Source organism: Cupressus sempervirens, chromosome 10 (assembly GCF_028749045.1).
Source record: "Cupressus sempervirens isolate cs-2001-9-10 chromosome 10, ASM2874904v1, whole genome shotgun sequence".
NCBI classification, from domain to species: domain Eukaryota; kingdom Viridiplantae; phylum Streptophyta; class Pinopsida; order Cupressales; family Cupressaceae; genus Cupressus; species Cupressus sempervirens.
In genome coordinates this window covers 175,911,721-175,939,363 of record NC_143127.1, presented here as the reverse complement: position 1 = coordinate 175,939,363, position 27,643 = coordinate 175,911,721, and the positions used below count along the sequence as shown (strand labels likewise).

The 27,643-nt window shown below is 34.7% G+C and overlaps 1 protein-coding gene across 4 annotated transcripts in view; it reads left to right on the top strand.

Moving 5' to 3' along the window:
* Positions 1-8,468: 8,468 nt before the first annotated feature.
* LOC149533207 (uncharacterized) overlaps positions 8,469-27,643 on the top strand; it is an 82,247-nt gene continuing 63,072 nt past the window's right edge. For 2 of the 4 annotated variants that reach the window (XR_016356794.1, XM_089803729.1), the window contains exons 1-2: positions 8,606-8,785; positions 26,141-26,286. Coding sequence is in view for 2 of the 4 variants with exons in the window: in XM_089803729.1 (XP_089659855.1) it covers positions 8,669-8,785; positions 26,141-26,286 (263 nt within the window). In the remaining 2 variants the exon portion in view is untranslated. Of the gene's footprint in view, positions 8,786-26,140; positions 26,287-27,643 lie in introns of all 4 variants that reach the window. The other 2 variants (XM_089803730.1, XR_016356793.1) reach the window with 2 other exon arrangements.

The following is a 27,643-nucleotide window of genomic DNA, read 5'->3' as shown; positions in this document are numbered from 1 at the left end:
TCTAATTTAAGAAGTTGGATAAAAATAGAATTAAAATATTAAAAGATTAAAGATTTAATATTGTTTTATTATAATTATTTAATTAATAATTATTAAATTAGAGTTGCATTTAAATAATGAACTTTAATTATTCTTATTAATTTAAATAATAAACTATGCTTTAAATAGTGCTTACACTAATTAATAAGTGGAGGAAAAGAAAATATGAAATAATATTTTAATTAAAAAGTTCTTTGAAAATGCATGAAAGAATTAAATTTATAAGATTTGATTAAAGTTATAATTTAGATGCATTTATATTAATTTAATTTAATAATAATTTATTTTGAAGTTTTATTTTTAATAAACTTTAAATAATATTATTAGTTAAATTAATAAATATTATATTAAAAACGTCGTATGATTTAATAAGGAGAGAAAGCTTTAATTTAATAAAGTTTATTTTAATTAAATTGCATAAAGTGTGTGCATGAAAATTAAAATATAGTAATTAAAGATAAAGGATTTTGGCATGATTGCATGATCAAAGCCTTAATTTGGGAAAAAAAATCTTTATTAAGGAAATTAGAGCTCATTTCTAGATACACAGATTTGGAGGAGAAAATTTTCGAAAAGAGGGTTTTCAAAGGAAAAATGAAGATTCTTGCATGTTTGTGCATTCATTGTTTTAGCATTAGATCCAGGTAGGATCTTGTGGGTTTGTTCAGTAGTTGCTCATTCTTTGAATTACTGTCTTCTTCGTGTCTGTTATGTTTCTATTTTTAGAAGTTCTCTGGGTTGAAACTCTTGTTTGAGAAAATTGATTTCCATTATAGAATTGTTTGTGATTTAATCTGAAAACTTTAGTAAATATTGAACTTTAGGATTTTCAAAACCTAATAAATTATGAAATTCACTTTTGTATGTGCTTTATGTGACGTGTAATTTATTGGTGTTGGATTTTTTTTGGTTTGACTTAGCTTTGGCCAATCAGGATGTTTACCAGAGGCTTAGGAGTTCTATTTTGTGATGTCATGATGATTTTTTGATCTCAATCTTTTATACTCAACCACGATAATGTGTCTGGTATGCTCTATGAGATGTTTTGATGCATTGATTGTTATTGCTTTCTCGTGTTCTTGTGTGAAACTGAGGGGAATGGTGTGACTTATCTGATATAACCTTTGAGTCTTCAATCAGTTGTATTTGGATTGCTTTCCAGTCACTTTTATAGGACTGAAGTGTTTGTATGATTTGTTCTTGGTGATGTCATGTTATGACATGTTTGAGTTAACCATTTTGAGTCTTCTGTCAATATTTTTGGGATGCTTTCTAGTTGCTTGTAGAGAACTGATGTGTTATTGTGAATTATCATTTGATGCTTTCCAGTCACTTGTATAGGACAAAGTGATATACTATGATTCTTTGATTTGTACTTTTATGAGCCTAGGGTAGTTAATATGTATGTTAAGTTGGGAAGTGGCTTGCAATGGAGACCGAGGCCCAAAGTGGTTGTTAGGGTAACCCATTGCAAGTAGTTTAATAAGTGATAACATTTCATTAAATGGGTTTAAAATGAATTAATAAGATATTGGTACCATAGAAAGTCACTAAGGGGTCGAAGGATTAAAAGACTAGTCGGGTAACCTTAGAGTTGACTCGTTAGTATGCCTTGTCAGTACGAAAGGATACTAGTGCCACATAAAGTCACTAGGGGGCCAGAGGATTAAAAGACTAGCTGAGTAACCCTAGCATCGATTCATGTGATGAAACTTACCCACTAGCAGTATAGATTTCCTAGGTGTCTTTATGTGCCTCTGGGTCTAGATGTCGAGTTATTATTGAAACCTTTAAGTTAGATTAATTTTAGGGTTTCCTGGACTTAGAGATTACTTTTGATATTTGGATTGTTATCTTGTTTGGGACTTGAGACTATCTCCTCACCATGGTGGGAGTGGGCCATTTAGGTTCCACATGGTCGGGTGGTAGTGCTTTTTTACTCTTACCATTGAGATCCATCCGTTGATACTGTGGCTGGCATTCTTCGTTTGCTTTTTCTTTCATTCTATTCTTATGTATTATGATGGATGGTTATATCTTTATGATGGATGGTTGTATCTTTATGATGGATGGTTTCACTTACTGTATTGTACTTTGTTTTGTTGATCTGAAAGGGATGATGCAATCTATTTTTATAAATGTATATTATTTTAGCCTTTCATACCTTGTGACATGAAGATTGGATGATTGAGCATTCTGAATTTTATTGCCAAGAGGCATTCGAAACAAATGTATATTATTTAAATGGACTTTGGACTTTTAATTATTCTTTCATGTGGATGTGGTATTTGTTAGACATAGTATTAATTAAATTTAAATGTGACTTAACGTCTTGGGATCCTTAAGGAATGTAATCTGTTATGTTTGCTTCTGCATGATTGTATGTTATTGCTTTCACTACTTTGTGTTTGACATGTATGTTATTCTTTCTTTAAAAAAAATAAAAAATTGTTTGACAAACTTAATAAAACTTTAGGTTAATTCTTTTGGATCCCTTGGCAGGGTGTTACATCAAGTCACGTGGTTAAGAATCTAGATGGAAAAAGAAAAAAAGATTAAATCTTGATGTTTAGCCTTGCGTGGAACTATTGCTTGTTTTGGACAAAGTAGGAGTATTATATAATGACAAATTACACAATATGGAATTTTACGACACTACATTTTGACCCCACTTTAATGAGTATGTTATAATCAAAGGTGCAAGCTAAAGTAGAGAAAACTTACCTAAGGATTTTTCATCCACACGAATTTGTGCACAAGGAATTTGAAAATGTGTTAATGATGTGATTGGTCCCTTAAACTTCTTGGTCTCGTAGATTTAATTAAAATCCCTCCCTTTATTTATTTACATATACATTTTGGTTGTTGAGAAGATGCTAGTTTGTATAAAGAAGACATGGATGAAGCAAATTGAGGAGTTAATGAGAAAAATGAGACATTAACTTGCAAAAATGTCCCAACACTAGTGAAAAGATAAAAGACTTATGTTGGAAAAGTTGAGGGTTGCCATGTGGAGAAAGCAAATGGGACAAAACAAAAAATCATTATGTAAAAGAGTTCAATTTCACTTAGGATTATGATGAAAAATATTACTCACATGTAATTAAGGGTAGGCTAATTTCCAGTGGCACAATGAAAAACCAATATCACGATTAAGGCAAGAGTCAAGAAGTTGGATGGTTTTTTAATGAGGTTTGCGAAAAGAGAACATGTACTTTAACAACAAAGAATAGTTGAAGAATGACACTTTATCTTTGAATGTGCTCCTTAATAAGATATTTGTAGTTGATATGAAAACAATCTAAAGACCCTATTGATGAAGCAAGACTTATCACTATTACTTACTTTCTATAAAGATTTATAAATAAAATGTTGTAATATTTTTATCAAGATTGAAATATATAGTTTTTGCATCAAACTCATTGACCAATGTTTATTAACCTCTTTAAATGACTTAGAACACTAACTTACAATATGATTATTAATCTCTAGCAATTCAATTCAATATTGTATCTATCACAAGGGGCATTGCCACCTTTACATCTACAACAACAAACATGAAAGCCACCTTCCCTAGTGGTGCGACCACGAACCTTTAACTTAGGGTCCATTTGGTTCATGGAATTGTAGAAATTGAGATTTCTACAAACCTCGATTTAGCCCAATCAAGGTTTTGCAAATCTTGATTCCTATTTTTGAGATTTTACTTGAACTATTTGTTTAATGCAAAAGATGAGTAAGAAGATACATTATTATGTGTCTGGTTCTTCAAATTAGAATTGGAATTTGATTTTTTAATTAATTATAAAATTAATAATTTTACAACCAAATAACTCTAGAGACCAATGACAGATCTTCATCCACACAAAACCATCTTACCAAAGGCATTCTCACACATTTGGCATAGCCGAAATCCAAGGACTTTGAGAAATATTAAAAAAGAAACTACAAAATCCATGTCTTGGCTTACAACCATTAAAACAAAGCATCGTACCTAAGTAGGTTTCTCTTTCTACTGAACCTAAAACAATTCTTCGAGGGATTTGAACCTGTAAGGGCAGACAACAACCATGGTTGCCTCTATAGCAACTACGATTGCCCCCAACCTCTAGGGCTTATGTTACATTTAGGCCATAACCCAAGTTTCAAATCTCTTCCATCCAGAGTCAAGCTACACAAACTCGCGATTAAATCATTGGCATCGCTTGGCGAAGATGACACAATAGTATCATTGGATAAGAACTTTTTGGTAAATGGATAAGCTCAAATGCACTCGCTCAATTGCACAAGCTCAAACGCAGAAACACACAAGCTCAAACGCACATGTCAAACACTAGTTTGCACATGTAGAAATGGTAAAACAAAATTAGGTTAAACACTTTTTTACCTGGCAAAATTTTAAAAATATAGAATTTGACTTATTTGCAACCGTAAAAGATGTGGAATTGGAAGTCATTTATCAATTCGAAGTAGCTAGTAGAAAGAGTGAAAATCTAGTTTTGAGATAAATTTAGATTTTGAGAATTCTAATTACGTCAAAGGTGTCCCTATACTAAAGAAACCAAACTCACTTTTGGAATCAATGGTCAATAACACATCATAACGATGCAAGATGATTGCATAAGTTTTAGTCGTTAGACGTTAGATATTTTTATACTGATATATTTACGTTGTGTTTTCCTCGTTACTGATATTCCTCGTTATCGGTATAAGAGAACATGCGTGAAAAGTTTTGTGTACGTACCGCACGATGAATATGATTTTGGCTTTGAGTGTTTCTTCAAAAATGATTGAAATATTGACTGCATTCATTTTCTTTTAACCTTTCACATTTTCTTTTAACAACTGGTGTTTTTTTCCCTATTATTATTAATGATTTTAGAGCTATTCCTTTCTTCATATTTTCCCTCTAAAAAATAATGAACATGAAATGTATAGAGGTTTAGATTTTATATGCAAGTTCATATATATGTTTTACATTTTTATAGTATATTACTAATTCTTATAAAATATTATAGTATTTTATGTTCGAATTAATTTAAAATTTAAAATTTAAGTTATAATAACATAATATATTTATATATAGATGTAGTATGTAATTATATTAATATAAACATATATAATTTTAAATTATGTTCATATTTTTATAACATATAATTATAAAATTAATATGGTTTAATATCATTTCTACATAAGCAAGTGCAATTATGTGCAATAAATACATAATTTGCTTTAAAATTTCATTTTAGAAACATGGAAGTGTATACACAACCTGAAGTATCCTTTAAGGGAAAAATAATTGAATTCATTTGGTGTTTTTTTTATTTGCAATATTTTTTTCTAATATATTTGTGTTATCTCTTGTATCATTTTGTACTAAATATTTTAATTTCTATAAAATTAATATTATATAATTATAACAATTATATATTTTAATTTATTATATAGATTAAATATATACAAAATCTAAGATGTCATTAATATAAAATATTTTTATGTTTTACATATAATATTATTAAATTTAAAGCTTAAAGGTTATAATGTAATAAAATTTGGATGTTGAATAATTCAAATTATGGAAAATTATATAAATTAAATAAAAGTCAAACTCATTTATAAATGTATTATTTTTTGAGTTTGGGTTAGAGTTAGAATTAGGATTATGTTTTGTATTTTAGGATTAGGATTATAATTAGGATCACGGTTAGGGTTAAGGTTTACATCATCATTATTGTAATCATCATTGTTATCTTTAACGTAGCAATTAGGGTTTATGACTCTTGTAATGGTTAGGTTGAAGGTTTATATCATCATTGTAATTTGATTATGGTTAATAGTTGGGGTTAGGGTTACAATAAGAGGTTAGGTTTTATATTAGGGTTAGGGTTATAATTGGGTTTATTGTTTTGGTTATGATCTTGTTTAGGAATAGGGTTTGGTGTCAGAGTCAAGGTTAGGGTTACTTTAGGTTTGTGAATAGGGTTTAGGATTACAATAATGATTAGGTTAAGGGGTTTCATCATGGTTATTATTATTGTGGTTACGCTAGATTTGAGGTTAGATTTACAAATGTAGTTAGTTTTATGGCTAAATTGTAGGTTTTTTGGTAGGGTTAGGATTAGAGTAATGGTTTAGATTTATGATGTTTAGAATTGTAATTGTGTTTATAGTTTGAGTTATGATCTTGTTAAGGATTAAGATTATGATAATAATTATAATTTAATGTTTTCACAAGGTTAAGGTTTATGGTCATGCTACTTATCACTTGTGTATTGAGACCTATCTTGTATAAATATCATTGACTAAATAGTTTATAGAATAACCTTATTAGTTGTGCAAACACACACACACACATACACATATATACATGCCAAATTTTCTTCGTAACCACCATTACTATTTCTTTGGCGTACCTATTGCACCCTAAGGTGCGATTGCTAGTTTTATTAGTCCGTGTCTATTTATAGGTAGGGAACTAATATTTTCATTGATGGTGACAATTAATTTTTACAACCAAAACTCACTACTCTCTAAAGTTTAAAATCACTTTATTTTTTAATTGACTTTTCGTCTAACAATTCCTAAATTTTGATTGGCTAATAACAAATTTGCCATAGGTAAAATTATATTTATGATAGAAAAATTAGAAAAAAATGTCATGTCTTCTACAACCTTTCATCTTCTTCTACAGTTTTCCATGGGAAGTTCATCGTCTCTTGTCCAACTATTGAAGCCAATTTTATTTGTAAATTATAAATAACCCTAGTGGTCCTCTATTCATTAGATTGGTAATCCTTGCCATAAATTTGAAATCGACCCCAATGTGCTCGGTCACGGGTTGAATCTCGGTGCCTACACAAGATTTGCCATAATCTGGGCAAATCGTATCTTGTCCTAAAGAATTTTTGGCGATTGGATGACCACAGACATCCATGGGGCTCATGGTGGTGTGCATAGACGAAAAAGAGCTATCCCAAAAATATCAAGAACAATAAAAAGAGAGGCTACATATGTCTTCTAAAACTCTTTCTCTGTAACAAAAGCAAAACAAAAAGAAGAGTTATGTACCAAGCACTGGAATTGATTGTAGTCATTTGCCACCATGAATTAATTGAGGCATTTATTGATCCATGATAATCGTATACTCCTCCATCCACTGTGTAGCTCTACCAGCAAAATCACGATGAAACCCTAACAAAAGTTTTGCCATTTGTTTTGGAAATTGTAGTTCAAATGTGGGGACTTAAAAAGAGAAGTCTTTTATTTTCTAAAAACGGTGGGAAGATAAATATAATGTCACTTTCTTTATACTGCACACAAATCCTATTTAAAAGCAACTCATGTTGGTCATCTTTAATGGATGAATATTGGACCAAAATATTTATTTATTAAATAGACAAAATGCATTTTGGTTAAATTAGTTGGAAAGGTCAATTTTTTAAAAAAGGTTTATTTAAGATATTATATTATCAAATAAGAATTATATAGAGATAGAATTATGGTTTAGCTATTTATTTTGCTATGTTTTCATAAAAATAGTTTACATATTAATTTTAATATTTTAAATTAAATTATAATTGACAATTGATAGTAATTAAGATTAAGATTATAGGTGAGTAATTATAATTAGTTTTTTTGGACAAAACACTTTAAGATATAACAATTTAAATCTTTATCTTTGTAATTTGTGTTCATCAAATATTTTAAAATTATTATACAAAATTATAAACAAAATGATTTCCAACTAAATTTAGAATATAAGTAAATGAAAATATTTTCAAATTTAGCACTATAATTATTTACATTTTCACCTCATAATATATATTGTCAATAAAAATTATTTAGACAGACTATATTCTTATCAAATTTTGAAAATTAAAATATTACTATTGATATATTCCAAAGAGTTGGATTACATTTAATATTTTAAATGAATATCATCATAACAAAAATATGAATAAAATTTATTTAAAATTTTAAAATACATATATAAGTCTACGTTCTTAGACAGAAATAATTTTCTACTAGGAAATTATAATTGCTACCTATAATATCTAGACTCAAGTTCTCCATTTGATGTCTGGAATAGGAATAGAAAAGTTGAAATACATTTTCCATTTTTTTTTGGTTCGTCACTTGGAATAGGGAATAGGAATACATATTCCCATTTTGCCTCTAAAATGAGCTTATACCCATTCCAAAAAATAGCTGTCATTGGAATAGTCATTCCTATTCTCAATATTAGATGCCTATTCTCCATTCCTATGCCTTATTCTCAATATTACATGCCTATTCTCCATTCCTATGCCCATGACCAAACAATCTTTAAAACTCTTGTTTTCCTTTTGTTAAACACAAACAAGTTTTTCAAATCCAAATTCTGACAAAGCCAATTCCATATAATTCCACGAAAGACTCCAACTGCAGTAATCCTTGTCTAAATTCGTAAACGCGTAACTAATTTAAATTCTATAGTCTTTAACGGCTCATAAACACTACCATGTAGAAGACTTCAATAATTCTCGGTGTTTGAGAAGGCTAGCTGCAAAAATTGCCGACAATTGACGTAAATGTTCGGGATTGAAGAAACCGCGCGTTTTTTCTTTGAACGCGAACGGTACTATATAAAATGAAAAATGTGGATTCAGTCCTCTCGACAGAGTACTCATTTTTAATAGTCATGAAAAATTCATATTCTTTCCCATTGATAAATCATCGCGCGATTCAGAGCATTTTAAACCGTCAGGTAAGATTTTTCTTCAAAGTTTAAGTAACTTCTTTGTGAATCTTTACATTAAGTTTTATTTACAACTAGATTTGAGTTATAAATCTAAGATTATTATTATCTATTAATGATCTAGAAGCAGCATTTGGAAGATTCTACTGAATATTTAACAGCCATATTTCAGTTAAAGGTCTACAGGATGTAGGTTGAATTTCCCTCAAGCCACATTTTCTTTTTACCTCTTGAGCTGTATTCGAACTCGACAAATATGTGGAAAGCCTCCAGCAAAATCATGCACCTGAATAGTTACAAGCCTTATCTACTATAGTATATCTGAGGTTTATATAATTTATAAAGACGGTTACTCGTTTAAAGTATTTCTGAAGTTTAATTTTTTAAAGATAATTTTCTTTTCCTTTTCATTTATCTTTACGGGAAGTGGGTTAAATTGAGCCTCCAGGCAAATGTGTTTATAGTTGATCTTTGGTGGAATTTCATCTTGTTAAACAATTGGGAACCTAGGGCTATTGATAGAATTTTTAAGGGTTCTATGATTTTTTTACCTTCATTTTAAGCTTAGCTTTACAGGACAGGTTAAATAGACGGCCTCAAGGTTCATTCATTTATTCACCTTGAGTAGGATTTTTTTAAATAAATTATGTCGACATTTTTCAATTGAACCTTGCTCAATGAGTTAAACTGACGGCCTCAAAGGACACGCATTATACATTTTTTAATCTCGAGTTATCTGAAAATTTTAATATTTTCAAGGGTCAATATTTTATCTTCAACGAAAGTTCATTTTATTATGCAATTGGAAACCTAGTGTTATTGATAGAATTCTTGAGGTTAATGTGAATTTTTACCAACACTCCTAAACATAGCTTACAGGATGATGGATTTATATGTTCTGAGTAGGATTACGTTTGTCAAAAAATCTGAAGGCTGTGTAGTTTTTCTGAGCTAATGTAAACTGCTACCGACATTTTTCAATTTAGTGAACAGGTCAAACTGAAGCTTTATAAATTTTCACAGACATTTTTCAGAATAGCTTTGCCTGATAGGTTAACCTAATGACCTCAAGGCTGTGCGTTTCTTTTTATCTCTATTGATATCTATTTTCTTAATATTTTAAAGCCTTAGCTATATTTTGTATTTCTGGGGTTTGTATGAATTTTCCAGAGGCATTTTTCAGTTCAGCTTCATAGGAGGCAGGTTAGATTGGTAGCCTCAACAAACATATCTATATATTATCTTGAGGGATATCTCTTTTTTGATTAACGAGAAGCCTAAGTATTAATAGTAATAAAGATAAATACATTGGCCCGTTAATGGGCTTTCAAGGTTTTATCCTTCTGTTGAGAATCAAGAAAATAGGGAGCAGCTAAAGGTGGAGGATGGATGGTTTAGAGTTCACTTTGATGGCGCATCAAAAGACAATCTGGGATGTAGTGGCGCGGGGTGTGCTATCTTTACCTGAGGGGTCGAATAATGTGGCTGAATGTTTGGGAGTGATTTTTGCTCTTCAAGTGGCCAACAAATGCGCTGGTAAGAAAATTCATCTTTATGGTGATTCATAGATTGTGATTAATGACATTATTAAAGGAAAGATGGATATATGTTTTTTGGATAAGTTTATCAAGACGATTCATAGGCTATTAGATGGATTTGAAAGTTTCCATGTAAGTCACACTAGAAGGGATGGGAATGTGTTGGCTAATAAAATGGCTAATGTTGGTTGGAACTTGGGAGAGCAAAAAGAGGTGATAAAAGATTTTAGAAATCTTTCAATTCCTTGAGTTATGTCCCTAAGTTGATTCCATGTCCGAAAGTGTCTTAGTAATGATGGGATGGAGTGACAATTAGTTGATGATGGAAGGGATATCCGTGGGCATGTGATGAAGATTCAGGATAGAGGGATGTGAGTGTAATGACAAAATGGAGTCGTTCCCAATGACGCAAGCAGTAAGCAAACTTTCTCGATTGAGGCATAGCTTAAAATTGGATAAAAATGTAGAAGTTGCTGTCATTCAACAGTGAGTGGAGTTCTCAGAAAAGGGAAAAATGGAGGCAAATTTCTACTTGTTGATGCTAAGAAAAAGAAAACCCCAAGGTTCCACAACAATATCACTCCACGACATCTTCCAGAGGTGTTTCACATTGAAGACGATGTGTTCCTCAGAATTCTTTGCTGTTTGTTTGGGAAGGAATTTATGGTGAAAGATTTTCATCCACAGACGAATGTAGATATTTTGTCTTTGTTCAGCGCATGAGTATTTCTCTTGGCTCAAAACAAAGAGGAGGTTACAAGGATGGTAGAATTGTGCGTGGAACCCGAATGGCGTTAAGGATGTTGACGATAGCTGTACATAGTAGAAGTGGGTGTTGGCTTCTGCACGACCGAGGGCCATTGGAGATAAGTTGATGGGCTGGAGGATGGTGTTCCGCCATCCATTGTCTTCAACACTTCTATGCTAGTTTGGAAGAAGGTGGGGAAGGCACAATCCACTTGGATAGAGCTACTGCACTTTATGGCACAATGGGAGGAGGATTGGAGGTGAATGGTAGATGAGAGGAGGAATACGATTCATGCCGAGTAAAGTCAGGGAATATGACTCAAGGGATATGCCATGGGAGGTATCGCCGGCTGTTTTGGGCAGGAAGGAGAGCAAGATGGTAACGGTAGGTGGTGTGATGATCATTGAGACCAGGGAGGAAATGATGGAACATTGGGGTCATCACGTGTGAGCTCTAGCCTAGTAGTGTTTTGACTGCCCATTTTCTGTAATAGGGCCTATTTCCTCTGTGTACTCTATGTATGTTTGGGTCCTGTGTATGTATCCACGTTAATGTTCGAAGGGGTAGTATGATGTTTTTGGACTGCAATGTATGGGCAGGATTTGAAAGTCAAGGCATTTAGGCCTTCTGCTTTGCAAATGTAAACAACTTCTGGATCAATAAATAAATCACTTATCACAAAATAAATAAAGAAATACATTAAAAATTAGAACATACGCTTCAAAACTAAATACAGGCCTTAGAATCCTACAAGTCTACTACCATTTTGGATACCATTGCCTATTCTATTCATATCTGCAGGGGCATTATAAAACCACAAAAAGATGTTTAGAGACTATAAGCTAACCTTGACCATCTACCATAAAATCTTAATTGTATCCATCATGAGCAAAACTTCAAATAATTCATTGAGTACTAATATCAACTAGGTACCAAATTGTTCACCAACCTTTGCTAAACAAAGTATTAGTACTTATCACAACGTACTGTTCAACAATCCATCATAAGTATCAATAATATAAAAAATGAAGGTTTTGAAATTATGGAAAGGTATTCATTGAGCCTAGGAGAACTTGATCCATAACAGTTGCTGAAGAAAATCTTATGGCCTTGTGGAAGGCCCAACTTCGAAACTCCCGCAAGTTGAAGGTTGTACCCTTGTCTGCAAAGCAACTTGAGTGCTAGGACCACTAACTTTCCTTAGATCACCTGGCTAGCACGGGGAAATTTCTTCTGCTGCCCAGTTTGGATCTCATTCTTTAATATCTGCTGGTGGTAGTTCCCTTCTTGTCCAAGATTTTCATCAGACAATTCTCCATCTTAAGCAATCTAGCCTCCCTTTCTTCCTTGCCCACCAAATTCTTCACTCTTAGAAAATCCTGAATCCATGAAGGTCCCTCAATCTTCTGAGCTTTGTAGAAACTTTAGGGATATCTTTAGGGATATGTTTAATAATTTATAAACTTTATTTATGTATAACTTGTTTTTAGGTTTATATGAATTTTGATTACAAACATTTTTAATTTTTTAGTTTGGCTCCAAGTTGGTGGTTTTGGTGCATGGTTTATTTACGTTCATACATAATTTTTTTTTGCTTGGGTTTAATTAAACTTGAAGAAATTATAGAATCTTATGCAAGATATACATATTCCCACTGTCAAAAACATATATCCTATCTATCTTGAAGGGGGAAAATAGGTCCCTAGTAACACTTGCATGAGCCCCAAAAACTTTTAAACTACATATTCCTAGACCTTTTTTAAAGAGGTTCAAATTGATCTTCCCTGTCCCCTTATGAGCCACAACGTTAGCATTGAAGAGGCCAACCAAGAAGCTAGATGGGGGTAGTGAAGGAATTGATTCAATCATCTCCATAATTGCCTCCATATATGCTCAAGCCACTTAAAAGCGAACAAAATGGAGCTTGCACAGATGTTCACCTAACATATGCACTGTCTCCGGGAAGAAAGTGGAATAAGATCACCATTGTGCACATGCCCTTGAGACCAAAGCTCAATACTCACAACATTCATCACAACATCTCTTGCAAGCTCCTCCTGAGGGTGGAAAAACCTTACTTGCTGTTCTCTTGATTCTTGAATGCATCAACATTGTACCCGAAAGTGTTTAGCCATCACCAATTGTTAAATCATTCCTATGTCCACCCCTTAAATAAATGATCTTGTGGCACAATCAGATCTGCAAGAGACCCCAAGAAAGCACAAAGCATGTCTGCTAAGAGAACTAGCATAAAGCTGACACAAACCTTGGGGACTGAAGAAACCACAACATTCATCCAACGCATCCTGAGGAATATACATGCATACACATATAATTATTCTTATAAAATAAAATAAATTATTGCAGATAAAATATAGTGAAAAATTGTAATAATAAAATATAAAAAAATTCTACTAATAAACTTTAAAAACAATGATAATTATAATTGGCAGTAAACATATATTTAAATATTAGATAGCCTGAAAACATAGAAGATTCATAAATTCACGTCATTTTCAATTGTTAAAACTTAATATACAATGAAAAGTACAATAGTCTTTATTTTGGTCTTCTTCTTGATTGTTAAAGTCAATATTTGGTTCAACTTGATTTGAACCACAATGATTTGCAATGCCACTTTTGTTAACCATGTAATATGTAGAAGTTACCTTATCTAAACAGAATCTCAGCTAGTTTTTGTGACAATAATGTTTAAGTCAACGTACTCAAAAGTTAGGTCCCTATTTTGGTCATCCTTATGTGGGTCACAAAATGGAGATCTTAACAGGGTTGAGGGGTAGGCCCCCCATGACCAAGCCCAAAACGAATATTGTGAAAACACACGAACCTATTAGATTATTTTTAGTATCTTAAGTTCTTGCTAAATTTAGCTCATTCTTCTAGAAGCTTAGTTAATGGTCATTTAGGCTTATTGTTTTTTAAAAAAAATTGTTCTATTTTTAGACCACAATATTATTAGCATCTATTTATTTGTGCATTGGTAATGCATTAAGTAATTCTGTTTTTTAAAATTTCATGTTATTAGAGTGGGTTGATGTTATTTCATAAAATTTGGCAAATGTTTTAAGGAAAAATTGAGCCTCTTCTAATTTGGATTTTTTTCAGTTTTTTGTTTTTGTTTTTTATTTTTTTAAAATCATAGTTGCAATACTCAAACTTACCTTAGACTCAACAAGGATTTGACAAATTGAAAAATCAAAGAAATTCAAATATTTTTCTGGCTTCAAAGCTTTTTTCATGCATCATTTAGACAATCACCATCAAATACACAATAATTGAGATAAATAAGCCACTTTCCACACATACAAAAGTTTACATATATCACATAAGTATAAATGCAAATTTCGTTAAACTAAATAACGCACTAGAAATATAGCTAGTTTCACTATCAAATTTATACAATATTCATGGAATATGAAATCCATGGAATGAAAAGTTCAAAACATATATCAAAATAAAAGCTAGAACCTAGATGACCAAGGCTCATTATAGCCTGTCTTCGTATGAGTACACCTAAGATAGGTCATGGAAGATTCTACAGCTATCTTCTCTCCCTGTGTCTGAGGCCCAACCTGAATGGTATCCTCATCATCATCATCATCCTCATAATCCTCATCATCCTCAAAAATGGATCCCTCACTCATCTCAAGGTCCTCTATTGGGTTTCCTTGCACTCTAGCCTTCTCCCATGCCTTTGCTACTGCCTTTGCCTCTTGATCCACTTGATCAACCAATTCCATGTCTTCGTCACTGAAGACATGATCATTAATCTCAATGTTTCACTTTGGCTGTGGATAAACCTCTTCTAATATGATAGGAGATGTGTCAGTGCCCAAGATTTATCTATGATGAAGTTGAAGGTGTATTGAACAAACACAACATCATTCAACCTTTCACTACCAACTTGTTGCACTTCTTCAAGTGTATATGCTCAAACAAACTCTAATTGCATTTGCATCTTGAAGCACTACATTTCTGGCTCAAGATATGGACTCCAATTTTCTGTAGATATGGCACTGTAGTACCAAACATCTCCCACCATGCATTTGAAACAAGAAAATTGTAAAATCAATTTTATAACTTTGACTTTATAAATGTTAAATGGTATAAAATTAGAAATTAGAATCATAAATTTTTACTTAGCATCAGTAGTGTTCAATTTTTTTTGCACAAGTGTCGTGATAATAAGTCTCCTTGTGCATTCTTATACATTTCTATCTCAAGGACTACAATTGCTCCAACTGTTTCACTAGGTGACATTCTCTCTACAACATCATAGAGCTCACTCGACACCTAATCATTGGCCCTGAAACCTGGGCTGAATTAGAATGCTAGATTAAGGTAGTGGACAATTGTATGTATAGGCTTGTGAAGTAGCTTGTGCCATTGTCGATCAATGATATCCCATATGAGACCACATTCATCCCGATTCCTTGCATACAAAGAACTAACGACCTCATTCACTCTATCCATGCCCTCATAAATGTATCCCATTGAAGGCTTCCCTCCATCAACGGTTCATAGAGCAACAAGAGGCTCTGTGAATTGCAATCATTGTGAAAGTTGAAACATCAAGCTTCAAGTTGTAAGTTTTACTTTTAAAAAGGAATGCTAAACATAAACAAGTGTGAACAAAAATGATGAAATGAAATGGAAATAAGGACAAAAAGGAAAATTACTTGCACGATCTCCTTTGCTAGTTGCCAAAAGATAGTCTCGTAAAAAATTTGATTAGCTGTCTCACTCCTTGCACCAGTCTTCACATATGATAATGCCGTCCACTCCTTACATGTAAACGTTTCAAATCGGCCTTGGATTGAAGCAAGGATTACAACATGATAAAATTTGTTGCAAATTGAGTAACCCCTGTACGAACCAATCTTTTTTATTTGTGAACTATGAAGTGACAAATACTTCTTCCTTGCTCTACACATGTTTTTATCTAGGGAAGTTTACGAAGATCCTCCAACATGAGATCAATGTAATGAGCAACACAAGGGGTCCAAAACAAGTAGCAATGCCTCTCCATAAGAAGTTTACCTGCAACAATAATATTTGCTGCATTAATTGTGACTATCTGCACCACATTCTCCTTACCCACCTCCTTCAACATTCCTCCAATACCTCACAAAGATGCATAGCATTTTTCCCCTAAAGCATCAATTGATTTCAAAGGCACTGACACCTGAGGGGAAAAATGACTGAGGACAATCATAATTTAAAAACTTAACTACTAAATCAATAGTTTACCACTTGTAAGTACTAAGTACAAGTTCTATTGTCTACAATTACCTGATGAGGAGACAAGAAAATTCAGCAGCATTCTATTTCTTCTGTTGGTACAATCATTAGTTAGGTTGGTGCAATCCTTCCTCTTCATTACCTCATGTTGCTCGTCTACATCATCCCCCTTTTGGGTCAAAATATGACCTTTTAGCTCCTCATTATTAGGGGTTTTGAACCTTGGATCAGAAACAACTACAACCTTAGATACCAATGCGAGCCTCCTAAGTGTAAGCAACCATCAAAAAGAAGAAAATGATAGCTTTGAGGAGCATAAAAAGTGCTCTTCCATTTTGTAAGAGATTGACAATATGGAGTGTAGGGGCAGATGTATCTTCATGTTGTTTGGTTAGTTACGCATGTAGGACACTTATTTTAGTAGATATTTCTCTTCAAAGAAACCCTGCTAGCATATGAAGGGATGCACATAATAGATATCACATGAATTTTGCGAAGCAAAATGCCAACACCGACACATGTGTGATAAAAGAATCTTTAGGGAAATTGTAGTTTGAGAGAGAAGACCATGAACATCCAGATCAGGAAATAGAGAGAAGGGAGGTGCTTGCGTGAGCTAAAAAATGGGACAGCCGACTTTGAGGAGGGTCAAAAAGTTTTGCTGGATAGATTTAGAGTAATTATTTGTACACCTGCCCAAGGAAAACAATAGTTATCAATTTATTATTTGATAATTAATTAATTTATGGTAAAATTTAATGTACTCAAATGTTATTGGCATTTACATTTTTATAATAGTTTTAGATAAATTAAGATTTTTTTGGTAGAATAGTTTAGAAAATAAATAAATATGTTATAATACTAATAATTATAATTTATTATTGATACTATTATTGCAAAACTTATATCAAATTAGATATTCGGTAAAGTTTAATTTTGTATACTTCTTTGCATATACAAAGTATGTGTATATATATACATACACACACATGCATCCATACGCATCCGCATCCCTCTCAAAAAATAATCCCACATCCCACATATGCTTCTCGATCCACATTTGAATCGTTAACTAAGATTACAACATCTATCACAATTTATCAAAAAAGGAGATCTTAAACAAATTAGATAAACATAGTAAGTCTGCTATTAAGTTTTACTTTCAACTTTAAAAACAAATATAATCAACGTGACATTTTCTTGAGTCTTGAAAGCAAGAAAATTGACATAAAAATTAAAATAATAACAAGTACCTTCTTGCATTAAATGCAAGGTGGTTGTAGAAAACAAATATCTACAAGTGCCATTTTGGTGCCTTGGTTTTGGGCCCCTATATTTCTACTCTTTTCAACAGAGTAGTTTGCACTGGTTTCTTGACTTTTTGGTCTAAACATTTGATTTACCCTATTCACAAGTTTGAACCTGTCTCGGATCCTGGGAATTATAGAACCATTATGATTGGACACATGTTTGCCAAACTTTATGCCACAACTCTCAATGCTCTGTTATCTAGTGAGCTTGACAGGAAAGGTTGTAGAGCTAGAGGTAAGGCTGGTTTTCAAGCAAATTATCAGACCATGGATCACATTTTTACTCTTTGGGCTATTATTGAGAAAGCTAGACATAGATCGACAAAATTTTATTGCTGCTTTGTTGACTTTCGCAAGGCTTTTGATTCTGTTCCTCGGGTGGCTCTTTTTGAGAGACTTCGGGCAATTAGGATTCCTAAGCTGCTACTTACTGCTATTATGAGATTATATGAGACTGTTGTGGGTCGTTTCAGGACCCCGGAGGGATTCTCTGTTCCGATCCATAGCACCATTGGGGTCAAGCAAGGTTGTCCTCTCTCCCCTACTTTGTTTGGCTTATATATTGATGAACTTGAGGACTTCCTTTTGAAGTCATCACTCCCACGTGATGGTTGTTTTCTCCACCAGGTTTTGATCTCCATTCTGCTTTTCACTGATGATGTGGTTCTTCTTGCCTCTTCTCCAAAGAGTTTACAAAGGCTTCTTGATGGTTTGGCTTCCTTTTGTGATTAGCGACAACTTGCGATTAACTTCAGTAAGACTCGGGTTATGATCTTTAATTGCCTGAAAACTTCTCACCTACACTTCTATTTTCAGGGTCAGGAGATTGAGATCACTTCTTCATATATGTATCTGGGGGTGAAGTTTTTTGGTCCTCGTTTCAGTTTGAGACCAGCGATTTAGTCGAGAGTTAGCAGGGGTATGGGTTCTCTTGCTATGCTTGAGAAACAATGTTTCAGACACCACTTTCAGGATACTTCGTCCAAGTTATCTCTTTTGAACTCTCTTGTTCGATCGATGGTTCTTTATGGCTTTGTGGTTTGGGGTCCGTATCTTCTTAGTTCAGACTAGGCTTCGATTGAGCGGGTTCAGACTCTTCTTTTGTGGTGCATCATTAGATGCCACAAATTCACTTCTCATAGTATCATTCTTGCTGAGTTCAGCGCTCATCCTTTCAACCTTGTTGTCATTTTTGATTTGATTTGGTTCCTTATCATCTGCATTGTTTTGTGGATTCAGCTATTGATCGTGATAGATACTCCTCAGACTTCATGTTTACAGATGGTACATTATCACTACCTGGACTAATCCGTGGGCTATGGCCAAGGATGTCCTTTTATGTGGAGCACTTTTTGGAGACTAGTGATGGGATTATCGTTCGCCCTAGTTACCTATCTCGTCGATGGTCTCATGTTCTGCGTTTTTCCTAGGGTCCTTCAGAGTTGCTTCTCACCATCTTCGTGCTCAAACAGATCATCATATTGATAGTGGTGAATGGATTTGTAAGCTATGTACTTTAGTTGAGGTCGAGATGGAGACTCAATTTTTATTCCATTGTCCTATCTACTACGAGATCAGAGGGAGATTTCATTGCCTGTTTTGTAATTGCTTTTCTCTTTTTGACTTCTTCAGTTACTGTGACCAGTGATGTCTAGCTCTCTATCTTCAGGAGGCCACTCTGCTCTGTGATAGCACTCTACAAGCACTTCTTCCTCACCGGCATTCTTCGACTCAGCTCATTACTGCTTTTTTCATTCCCTTATCTCCTTTGCATGGTGTGAAAAGGCAGTCTAGTTCTTCAAGTTATTTTGATCATTCCAGGTCTGTTAGACCCCATACCGGTTTCTTACATCAGCGGCACTCCTCAACGTGCTCACAGAGACATACCAAAGCTTCTTTGCACTCATGGTCATATCCTTTTGTGATTGATTTCTTCTTGCCAAGAAAGGACTCCTAATCTATGTCTTTGTCTTGGCATCTCTCTCTGTGTGTCTCGTTCTGTCTCTCTTTTTCTTCTGTTCTCTTGTTGTTTGCTTTTTTCGGACACCGTTTGGTGTTCTTGCTGTTTTCAGCTTCTTGATTGTAACCTTCCAGTCCCATAGACCTTTGATGGTCTTTTGTTGGACATTAATGCTATTATCTCATCTTATCTCCTTATTTCAACCTATGCTCTCAAGCAATGGTTGGGTACTCGAAGTCGTGTGTGGATCAAAAATGGAATGTATTATGGATTTCTTCTTATGAATCCGAGGCCCAATGCTCACACTCGTAGTGTCACTACTAGATGGAGGTAATGGAGAACGAAGACTTGAACAGGTCTCTCTACCGAAGTTTGCCATTTCTTCTCATTGCTTCTTTTGTAATTCCTTTTTTCTCTTGCATTTAGATATAACATCCTAAGGTGTTGCTTTGCATGGTTTAGCATCATGCCCTAATATATGCGCAAGGCAATTTTATAATTTGTTAATACGTCCCCTACTATATTTAACACATTGTCAACATATAACTACTTTTTTTGGGTCGGGGATGGCATGTTTCCAAGCCTTATCCCTTTCTACGCTAAGAAGGTTTGCATTTGGGTTAAATGGAGGCCTAGATGAACTTTCCTTAGCCTGAGATATTATGCTGCTGTTGCAATATATCATAAATAAAAAAGCATCTATAGTTAAGAAAATCAAACACTAGGGCTTCTCCAAAGATATCAGATTTCCACAATCCATTACAATTACAATGATTAGCTTCTAGATTAGATTGTGTTAGCCTATTTATCATCAATGTTTCGAATCATGCTACGTGATCCATCATTATAATGAAAGAGAGCAAGAGATGCAAAACAAAGTGAAAATAGTGTGATTCGAAAAGTTGATGATAAAAATGGTAACACAATCTAAACTAGAGCTTCTTACTTTTCAAAATTTTCATCAACATAAAATGGAACAAATTCAAAGACTAAAACAAAAGTAAACAAAATGGAAGTCGAGATACAATTTATGAATTTAAAAAAAAAAAAAAAAGCACAAAAAATATAATTTGCCTCTTCAAAATAGCTCAAAAAATGGAATTGCAACTCAAATTTGTAGAGGCCTCCAAGAAATCCTTGTTTTAGCTCCTCTCAATGTGTGAATGCAAGCTACATTGTAAAAAAAATCAACAATTAACATGCGAGAGTTAATCGATTTGGTTATCTATTTTCTAAAGCCCCAATATTCTTCTCTTAAGCCTTTTATCTTTCTTCTGATGGGTTTTCATAGTTTTTCCCTTCAAGTTTTTTTGATTTTCGCTTAAATTTCCTTTGTTTTGATTTCAAATATTTTTTCCCTTCAAAACATTATAGATTATAAGATAAGATGAATTTATCAATGTCCAACAAGAGATCACAAAAGGGTCCAAGGGACTGAAAGCATACAACAAAGTCACTGGCAAGAGCAAGATCACCAAACAGTGACCCGAAAAAGAACAAACAAGAAAGTAAAAGACCCAACCAAGGAAGACTAGAGGTCATTCCTAGGTAGGAAAAAATCTAGCACCGCAATATAAGATCTAGGGTGAGGATGAGCATAAGCTCTGGATTGTCTCATAATACTGCTAGAGGTGGGGTGCCACTGTTGAATGAGTCCACTGCGAGGCCTCACAAGCTTGGTGTGATTGGAAGTAGGAGGGTTGAGCGACTGCTTCGTACGCTGAAACGAGAGACGTTGCGGGAAGATGGAAGTGTTAAGCAGATTAGAAGATTATCTCGAGAGGAATAGATCCTAAAAAGTGTGATCTTGGAGGCGTGTGGCCTCCTGAAGGTAAAGAGCAAGACACTGCTGATTGATGTAATAGAAGAAAGATGAAAGGGATCTACACTCTCTAAATAGGCAGTGAAATCTCCCCTTGATCTTGAAATAAGTGGGACACCTGAAGATAAATTGAATCTTAGCCTTGACTTCCTCCAAGGTTCAAAGGCAACAATTCTGGTCGGCCCTGTCAATCTGGTGGTCCATTTGGATGTGGTGCCGGTGGGAGCTGACTTTGAAGGAACCCAAGAAGATGCAAAGGGCATGGCTCTAGCGTCGTGACAAGTAGAAAGGGTGCACAATGATCCCCATCTTGAATATCCATAAAGCGCTTGGCGTAATAGGCCATCCTCGGTTGGAGACCCCTTAGGGGGTTGCTCCAAGTTGTGATGATATACTGTCTGTAGATGTCAAGTCTAATGTGCTCGTTCAACTCCTGTTGGGAGGGAAGGAGGTGAGCGGGAGCATCAAGAGAGAACTTGAAGGGAGGGAGACAACCAATCACGATCCCAATCAAACCCCACAAAGCATAAGAATGGGCGTACTAGCGATGGGCTTTGCAATAAGGATTGGTACCAACAACAACCGCAAAAGAGCAATAGGCCAAGTAAGAGTATTTGTGATGCCCATTGACAAAGTCCGCAAAACCCCAAAGATGGTGAAGGAACTAGAGCAAATCAAAGATAGCTCTGAGCCTGAAGGGATGTGCACTGAACTCAATTGGAATGATGTTGTGAGAAGTTGACCGATGACATTGGATAATATGCTGAAGAATGGTCTAGACTCTCTCCACTAAAGCCTAATCAATATCTAGGAGAGAGGGCCCTTGGACAACTGAGCCGTAGAACATGATCGACTTGACCAAGGAGTCCAAAAGGGATGACTTGGACGCAGTGTCTTGAAGTTGGTGTTTGAAGCACTGTCGCTCTTACATAGCTAGAGAGTCTAACCCCTTGTTGACCATGTCTGCACGACAAGTCTCAAATTGGAACGGGGTACAAAAAACTTTACCCCAAGATAAGTGTAAGAGGAAGCAATCTCGTTCTCATGGCCCTAGAAATAGAAGTGAAGATAGGAGGTCTTTAAGCAATTGAAGACCATCACCTAGGTCTTCCCCATGTTCACAACTAACTGTCTCAAGTCACAAAAAGAAGCCAAACCGTCAAGAAGCTCCTACAAACCCTTACGAGAGGAGGCCAAGAGAACCACATCATTGACAAATAAGAGAATTGAGATTAGGATTTGATGTAAATAACAATCATCACTAGGGAGAGAGGAGTCCTGGAGGAAAGCCTTAAGCTCGTCAATGTGTATGCCGAATAAGGTGTGTGAGAGGGGGCAATCCTGCTTCACACCAATGGTACTCTGAATTGGATCAAAGAAACCCTACGAAGTCCTGAATCTACCTACTACAGTCTCATATAACCTCATTATAGTTGTTAGGAGAGTCACAGAAATTCTGATATCTCTAAGTCTTTGAAAAAATGCCACATGGAGAAAAGAATTAAAAGCTGTGCAAACGTCTACAAAGCAACAAGAGACTTTCGCCCAGCGATGCTGAGCCTCCTCAATGAAGTTTGCAGTGTCAGAATATGGTACATGGTTTGAAAATCTGTATGGAAGCCAATTTGACCCCTTGTCAGCAACACACCTATCAAGCTCTCTAGATAGAATAGTGCTCAACATTGTATCATAGAGTTTGGCAAAAGTGCGCCCAATAATAATATTCCTGTAGTTGTCAAGGTTTGAGATTGACTCGGTCATATGAATGAGATAGATAATGTGCCTTGACTTGTAGTTAGGAAAACCAGTGCCAACCAATCTATTAAACAACATAGAGAGGAAGGAGCCCAAAACCGTATAGCCCAAGTTGAAGAATTCTGCCTAGAACCCTTCCTTGTTCGTTGTTGTGCTGCTGCTAATGGATCCTATGGCCTCACAGATGCCACAAAAGGTGAAGAGATGACAATGGGTTGGGGGAGAGAGGTGGAGGGGAGGCTGGTTTGGGATGTTGTAAAGAGTGGAGGTGTGGGTGAGTAACGCATTGTGGTCCAAAGCGGAAGGAGGGGTGTGGCGAGGGAACAATGTGCACCAAAAGAGCTTGGGGAATGTAGGAGGGAGGCATAGAGGGATCAACACTGCGAAGAAATGAACAAACGCTTCTTGTGACAAAGAAGGTAGTGGTAAGAGACACAATTGAGTGAAAGACGAGTAGTGAGAGGTGAAGGTTGAGCAAAGCAAATGGTGGGTGAACTTGCAGTCATTATCAAATCACTGGTCCATAGGGCAAGTATTCCTCCACTTGGGGCTGAGGGGGGAGGGGCTAGTGCAGTGAAAGATAAGAGAGGAGAGTAGACTCCCAAGCACAGTCACCAGAAGATTGAACATGGAGAAAGCATCAATGTACTTGGTGAAGGAAGTTTGAGGAAGGAGCCATCTAAAGGAGGTATGGGTGAGGGAGGGTTTTAATTATTTGTCCTCAAAAATTATTTGTTGGGTTTTAATAATTTTCCTAAAAAATTATCTAGTGGGTTTTCATAAATTTTCCTTTAAAAATTAAATAAATATTGGTGGATTTTACCATGTTTCCTCAAATTAAAGTTTTGTATTTTCTTATCCAGGACATGACTAATTTTATTTGTCATTTTGAGCAATTTATCACCTCGAAAATTGTGTTGGTTTTGGTCGATTTTCCACCCCAAAAATTGTTTCTAATTTTTGTATTACACAAACTCACAAGGGATTTTCTGTCAGGTGTTCCTATTTCAGGGTTTTTTAACCCCTTTTTCCCCAAAAAATGATGGTTTGTTATCTTCAAATTATTGTATGTTGCAACCTATTTTGGGGTATGCTGCTCATCTGCAAACTTTGGAGGGTTTGGCAGCTGTTCTTAGTGTGTCTTTGTCTACAGGGAAGGACAACTAAGTTATCCAACATTAGGCTGCATCTTTTTGTGATGATTTTTGGTCAGCGCTTTAGGGTCAATGACAGAGTGAGTGGCAGACTTTACTCTCTTGTTTCAGATCATTTTGAAGAAGGGGACAACCTTCGCTGTTGTTTTGGCTCCTCTTAAGAGGTCATTGACATTCTGCAGATCCAGGGAGGGTTTCAGTAGCAGTAGAATGTTCTGAAGGACCATTGAGGGAGAGTATTAGATTATTTTTCGTATACTAAGTTTTTGCTAAATATAACTTGTTCTTCTAGAAGCTTAGTTAATGGTCATATGGCTTATTTTTTAGTTTTCTGAATTTAGTCTTTTTTTAGACCATGCTATTATTAGTGTCTGTAAAAATCTATTAATTTGTGCATTGGGAATGCTATAATTAATTCTGTTTTTTAAAGTTTCAAAGCCTCGACGGTCCATGCCATTTTCATAATTATATTTCTTTAGGGCAAAATTATGTTTTTATCAGCTTTTTTTGTTTGTAAAAATAAAAATTGTTTTGAGAGGATGATTTTGTTTTCTTTGGACAGCCCTTGGGTTTACCTTGGAATTGATAGCTAGACCAGTTTCGTATAAACTCAGTTCCTGTTGGAGGGAAGGGGGCATTCCTGGCAATATAAGTTTAGCTTTTTGGAAGAAAGTATGTTAATCAACTATATACTTATATTTAAAAAAATATTATATATATATCGTTTTAATAAATTGAAGTTTTGGTTATTCTGTTAAATTGACATCATTGGTGCTTCTGTATTTTCGTTTAAAATAAAATTCAAATTCAATAAATATTCAAAACACCTAACCAACTATATCATTTTACCAAATATTTGTAATTTAGCTTTACAAAAAGTAGGTTAATGACGACCTCATGTTATCCATCCATTTATTTTTCTATGCTAAATAATGAAGACAAGTGGGGCATTGCTGAAATTACATGAATTGTATAGACAACTTTAGCTAGCTTTTTAGAAAGTAGGTTAAACTGATGGCTTCGAGAAGCACACATGATTTTATTTTCAGCCTTGAGTGAAGTTTCAGTTTGAGTTGTATGTGTAAGATGGTCACTTTTTTATGTTTGAAATGTAAATGAATTTTTATGGGCAGTTTTAAGTTTACCTTTACAAAGTAGATCAAATTGTTGACATTAAGGTACATGAATTATTCATTACAAGTAGTAGTTAAATTTTAAAATAGTTTGAAGCCTCAATTAAGTACACGATTTGAAGTTTTATAGTGGCTTTGAGTAATAGGTTAGTGAAATGAAATTTGTTTATGTTTTCTTCAAAAAATCAATTGAAAAGTAGCTGGGCCCGGGGGCAGCTAACTGTCTTCGTGATGGTGGGGGATGTCTAGATGTTCTCTGGCCATCTAAAAGAGGGCTGGTGTTTCCAATTTTTTGCTGGACATATTGGGGACATTTTGAGTTTTTTGCAAAATTTAAGGAAGTGCAGGGTCCTATCTGTCACTGTGCTCCTGAGATGTTTATTACCAGGGACAAGCCTAATCTAGCGGGGGATGTATTCCTGGGTAAATGATGACTGCAGGGAACATGCATGTATCATCTTGAGAGTCAGTTGAATTTGTTAAATGATTTGAAGCCTCTGCCTAGTGTAGCACTTGGAAGGTTTGCATGACATTCAACTTCAATTTGAAGTTTTTGTTTTAGTTATCTCAAAGGATTACCTCATAATCCAAGATACATGCATTTTCAGTTTTATTGATGTTTAACATTGTATGAGTAATTTGAAAATTTGTATCTTTGGCCATTTTATGACCTGATTATCAGGTTAAGGAAAATTATGCTGCACCACTAGCCGAGAAGAATACTGAGTCATTGGCATCTGAGGAAGGGCTTTCATTGATGAATTGCTTTCCAGAACTACCCGTGGGAGGAAAATGCACAAGACACAAAGCATTCAAGATTGATCTCAGGTTTTATTTGTTCTTACTTTAGGTCTGTATAATTTTCTGTCAAATTAATTTTATTAAGGTTTATTTTGGGTCCTTGTCCATGAAATCACACAAATATTTTACTCATGAAGAGCTGGAGTCACTGGAAACAAAAGAAGCAGTAAGAAATGGCTATCAACATTCCAAGACAAAAGTTCTGAAACTGTAGGTCAGAGCACAACTACTCAGATATTGTCTTTGCAATGGACACAAATGTAACTGTTTGAGAAATGAAAAACCATACATTTGAAAGATCCTTTACACAAATTGAAAAAGCCAACATGATAAGGTTTCTTACTACAATAAGAAAAGGCTGGGTATGCTTCTGCTCTAGAAAACCTCTGCTGCAAGCCACTCCCCTACCATTGTGCTTAGCTTTAGAGCTACAAGTCACTTGGATCCCTAAATGTTGCAAACCCCTCTTCATGACATGTATTACCACCTTTGGAGAGATCTGCCTTGTTGAAGAGGGTTGACACCTCCAAGTAGCCGTCTCTCAAAATTACTGTTGAAGACAAAATCCTAACAATAGAGACTGTCTATTCCTTTTGATGGTAAATGATCTAATCTTCAGATAAATAACCACCTCTTCAGGCTGACCACGAACATGAAGTTCATTTGTACCCATGAATCATTCCTTTGATCTTTTGTAACATCTTCTCTACCTCACAGAATACTGCTTATAATCCTATACCTAAGTGCTTTATCAAGAAGCTCGGCCTCTCGTTTGATAGAAACTTGCGAGATAGAAGCTCTGGTCCTCAGCATTGTGAAATCTCGCAGTTCGCCCTAACCTAGGATCAAATAAAAAACTTAAGGGTATCAGCATCTGGAATAACAAAGGTCTTCTTCAGGTGGTGTTCCAAAACAACCCCTTTTTAGGGCGTTTCAAGAGGAGAAGATGTGCTCCTTTCTGAAAAAACCACATATACGCTAGAAGCAAATCCAATTTGATTTGCAACTCTTTGCAAGAAAGAAAGAGGCACAACAATCCTCCTTATCCAGCCAATCACATGCTCCAAACCAATCATGCTACCATTTACATGAACTGCCCACTTAAGATCCTCAATCACCATGTCTGCCATTGCTTCGTTGCTAGACCTAAAATTCAAAAGGAAAGAGTTACCTGTAATGAATTGCCTTGTGGAAGAGCACATCACAACTCTTGCACCGCCAATCAAATTTTAACCACTAGCCCCCCCATCAAATTATGTTTGCAGTTTGTCTTCAAGAGGAGCTTGCAAGAAGCATCTAAATGCTTAACTGGGCAATCAGTTAATTCATTAATGGGGGAACTGATTAGAAATTTCATTAAATTCAAATTGTTTATTAATTTCAT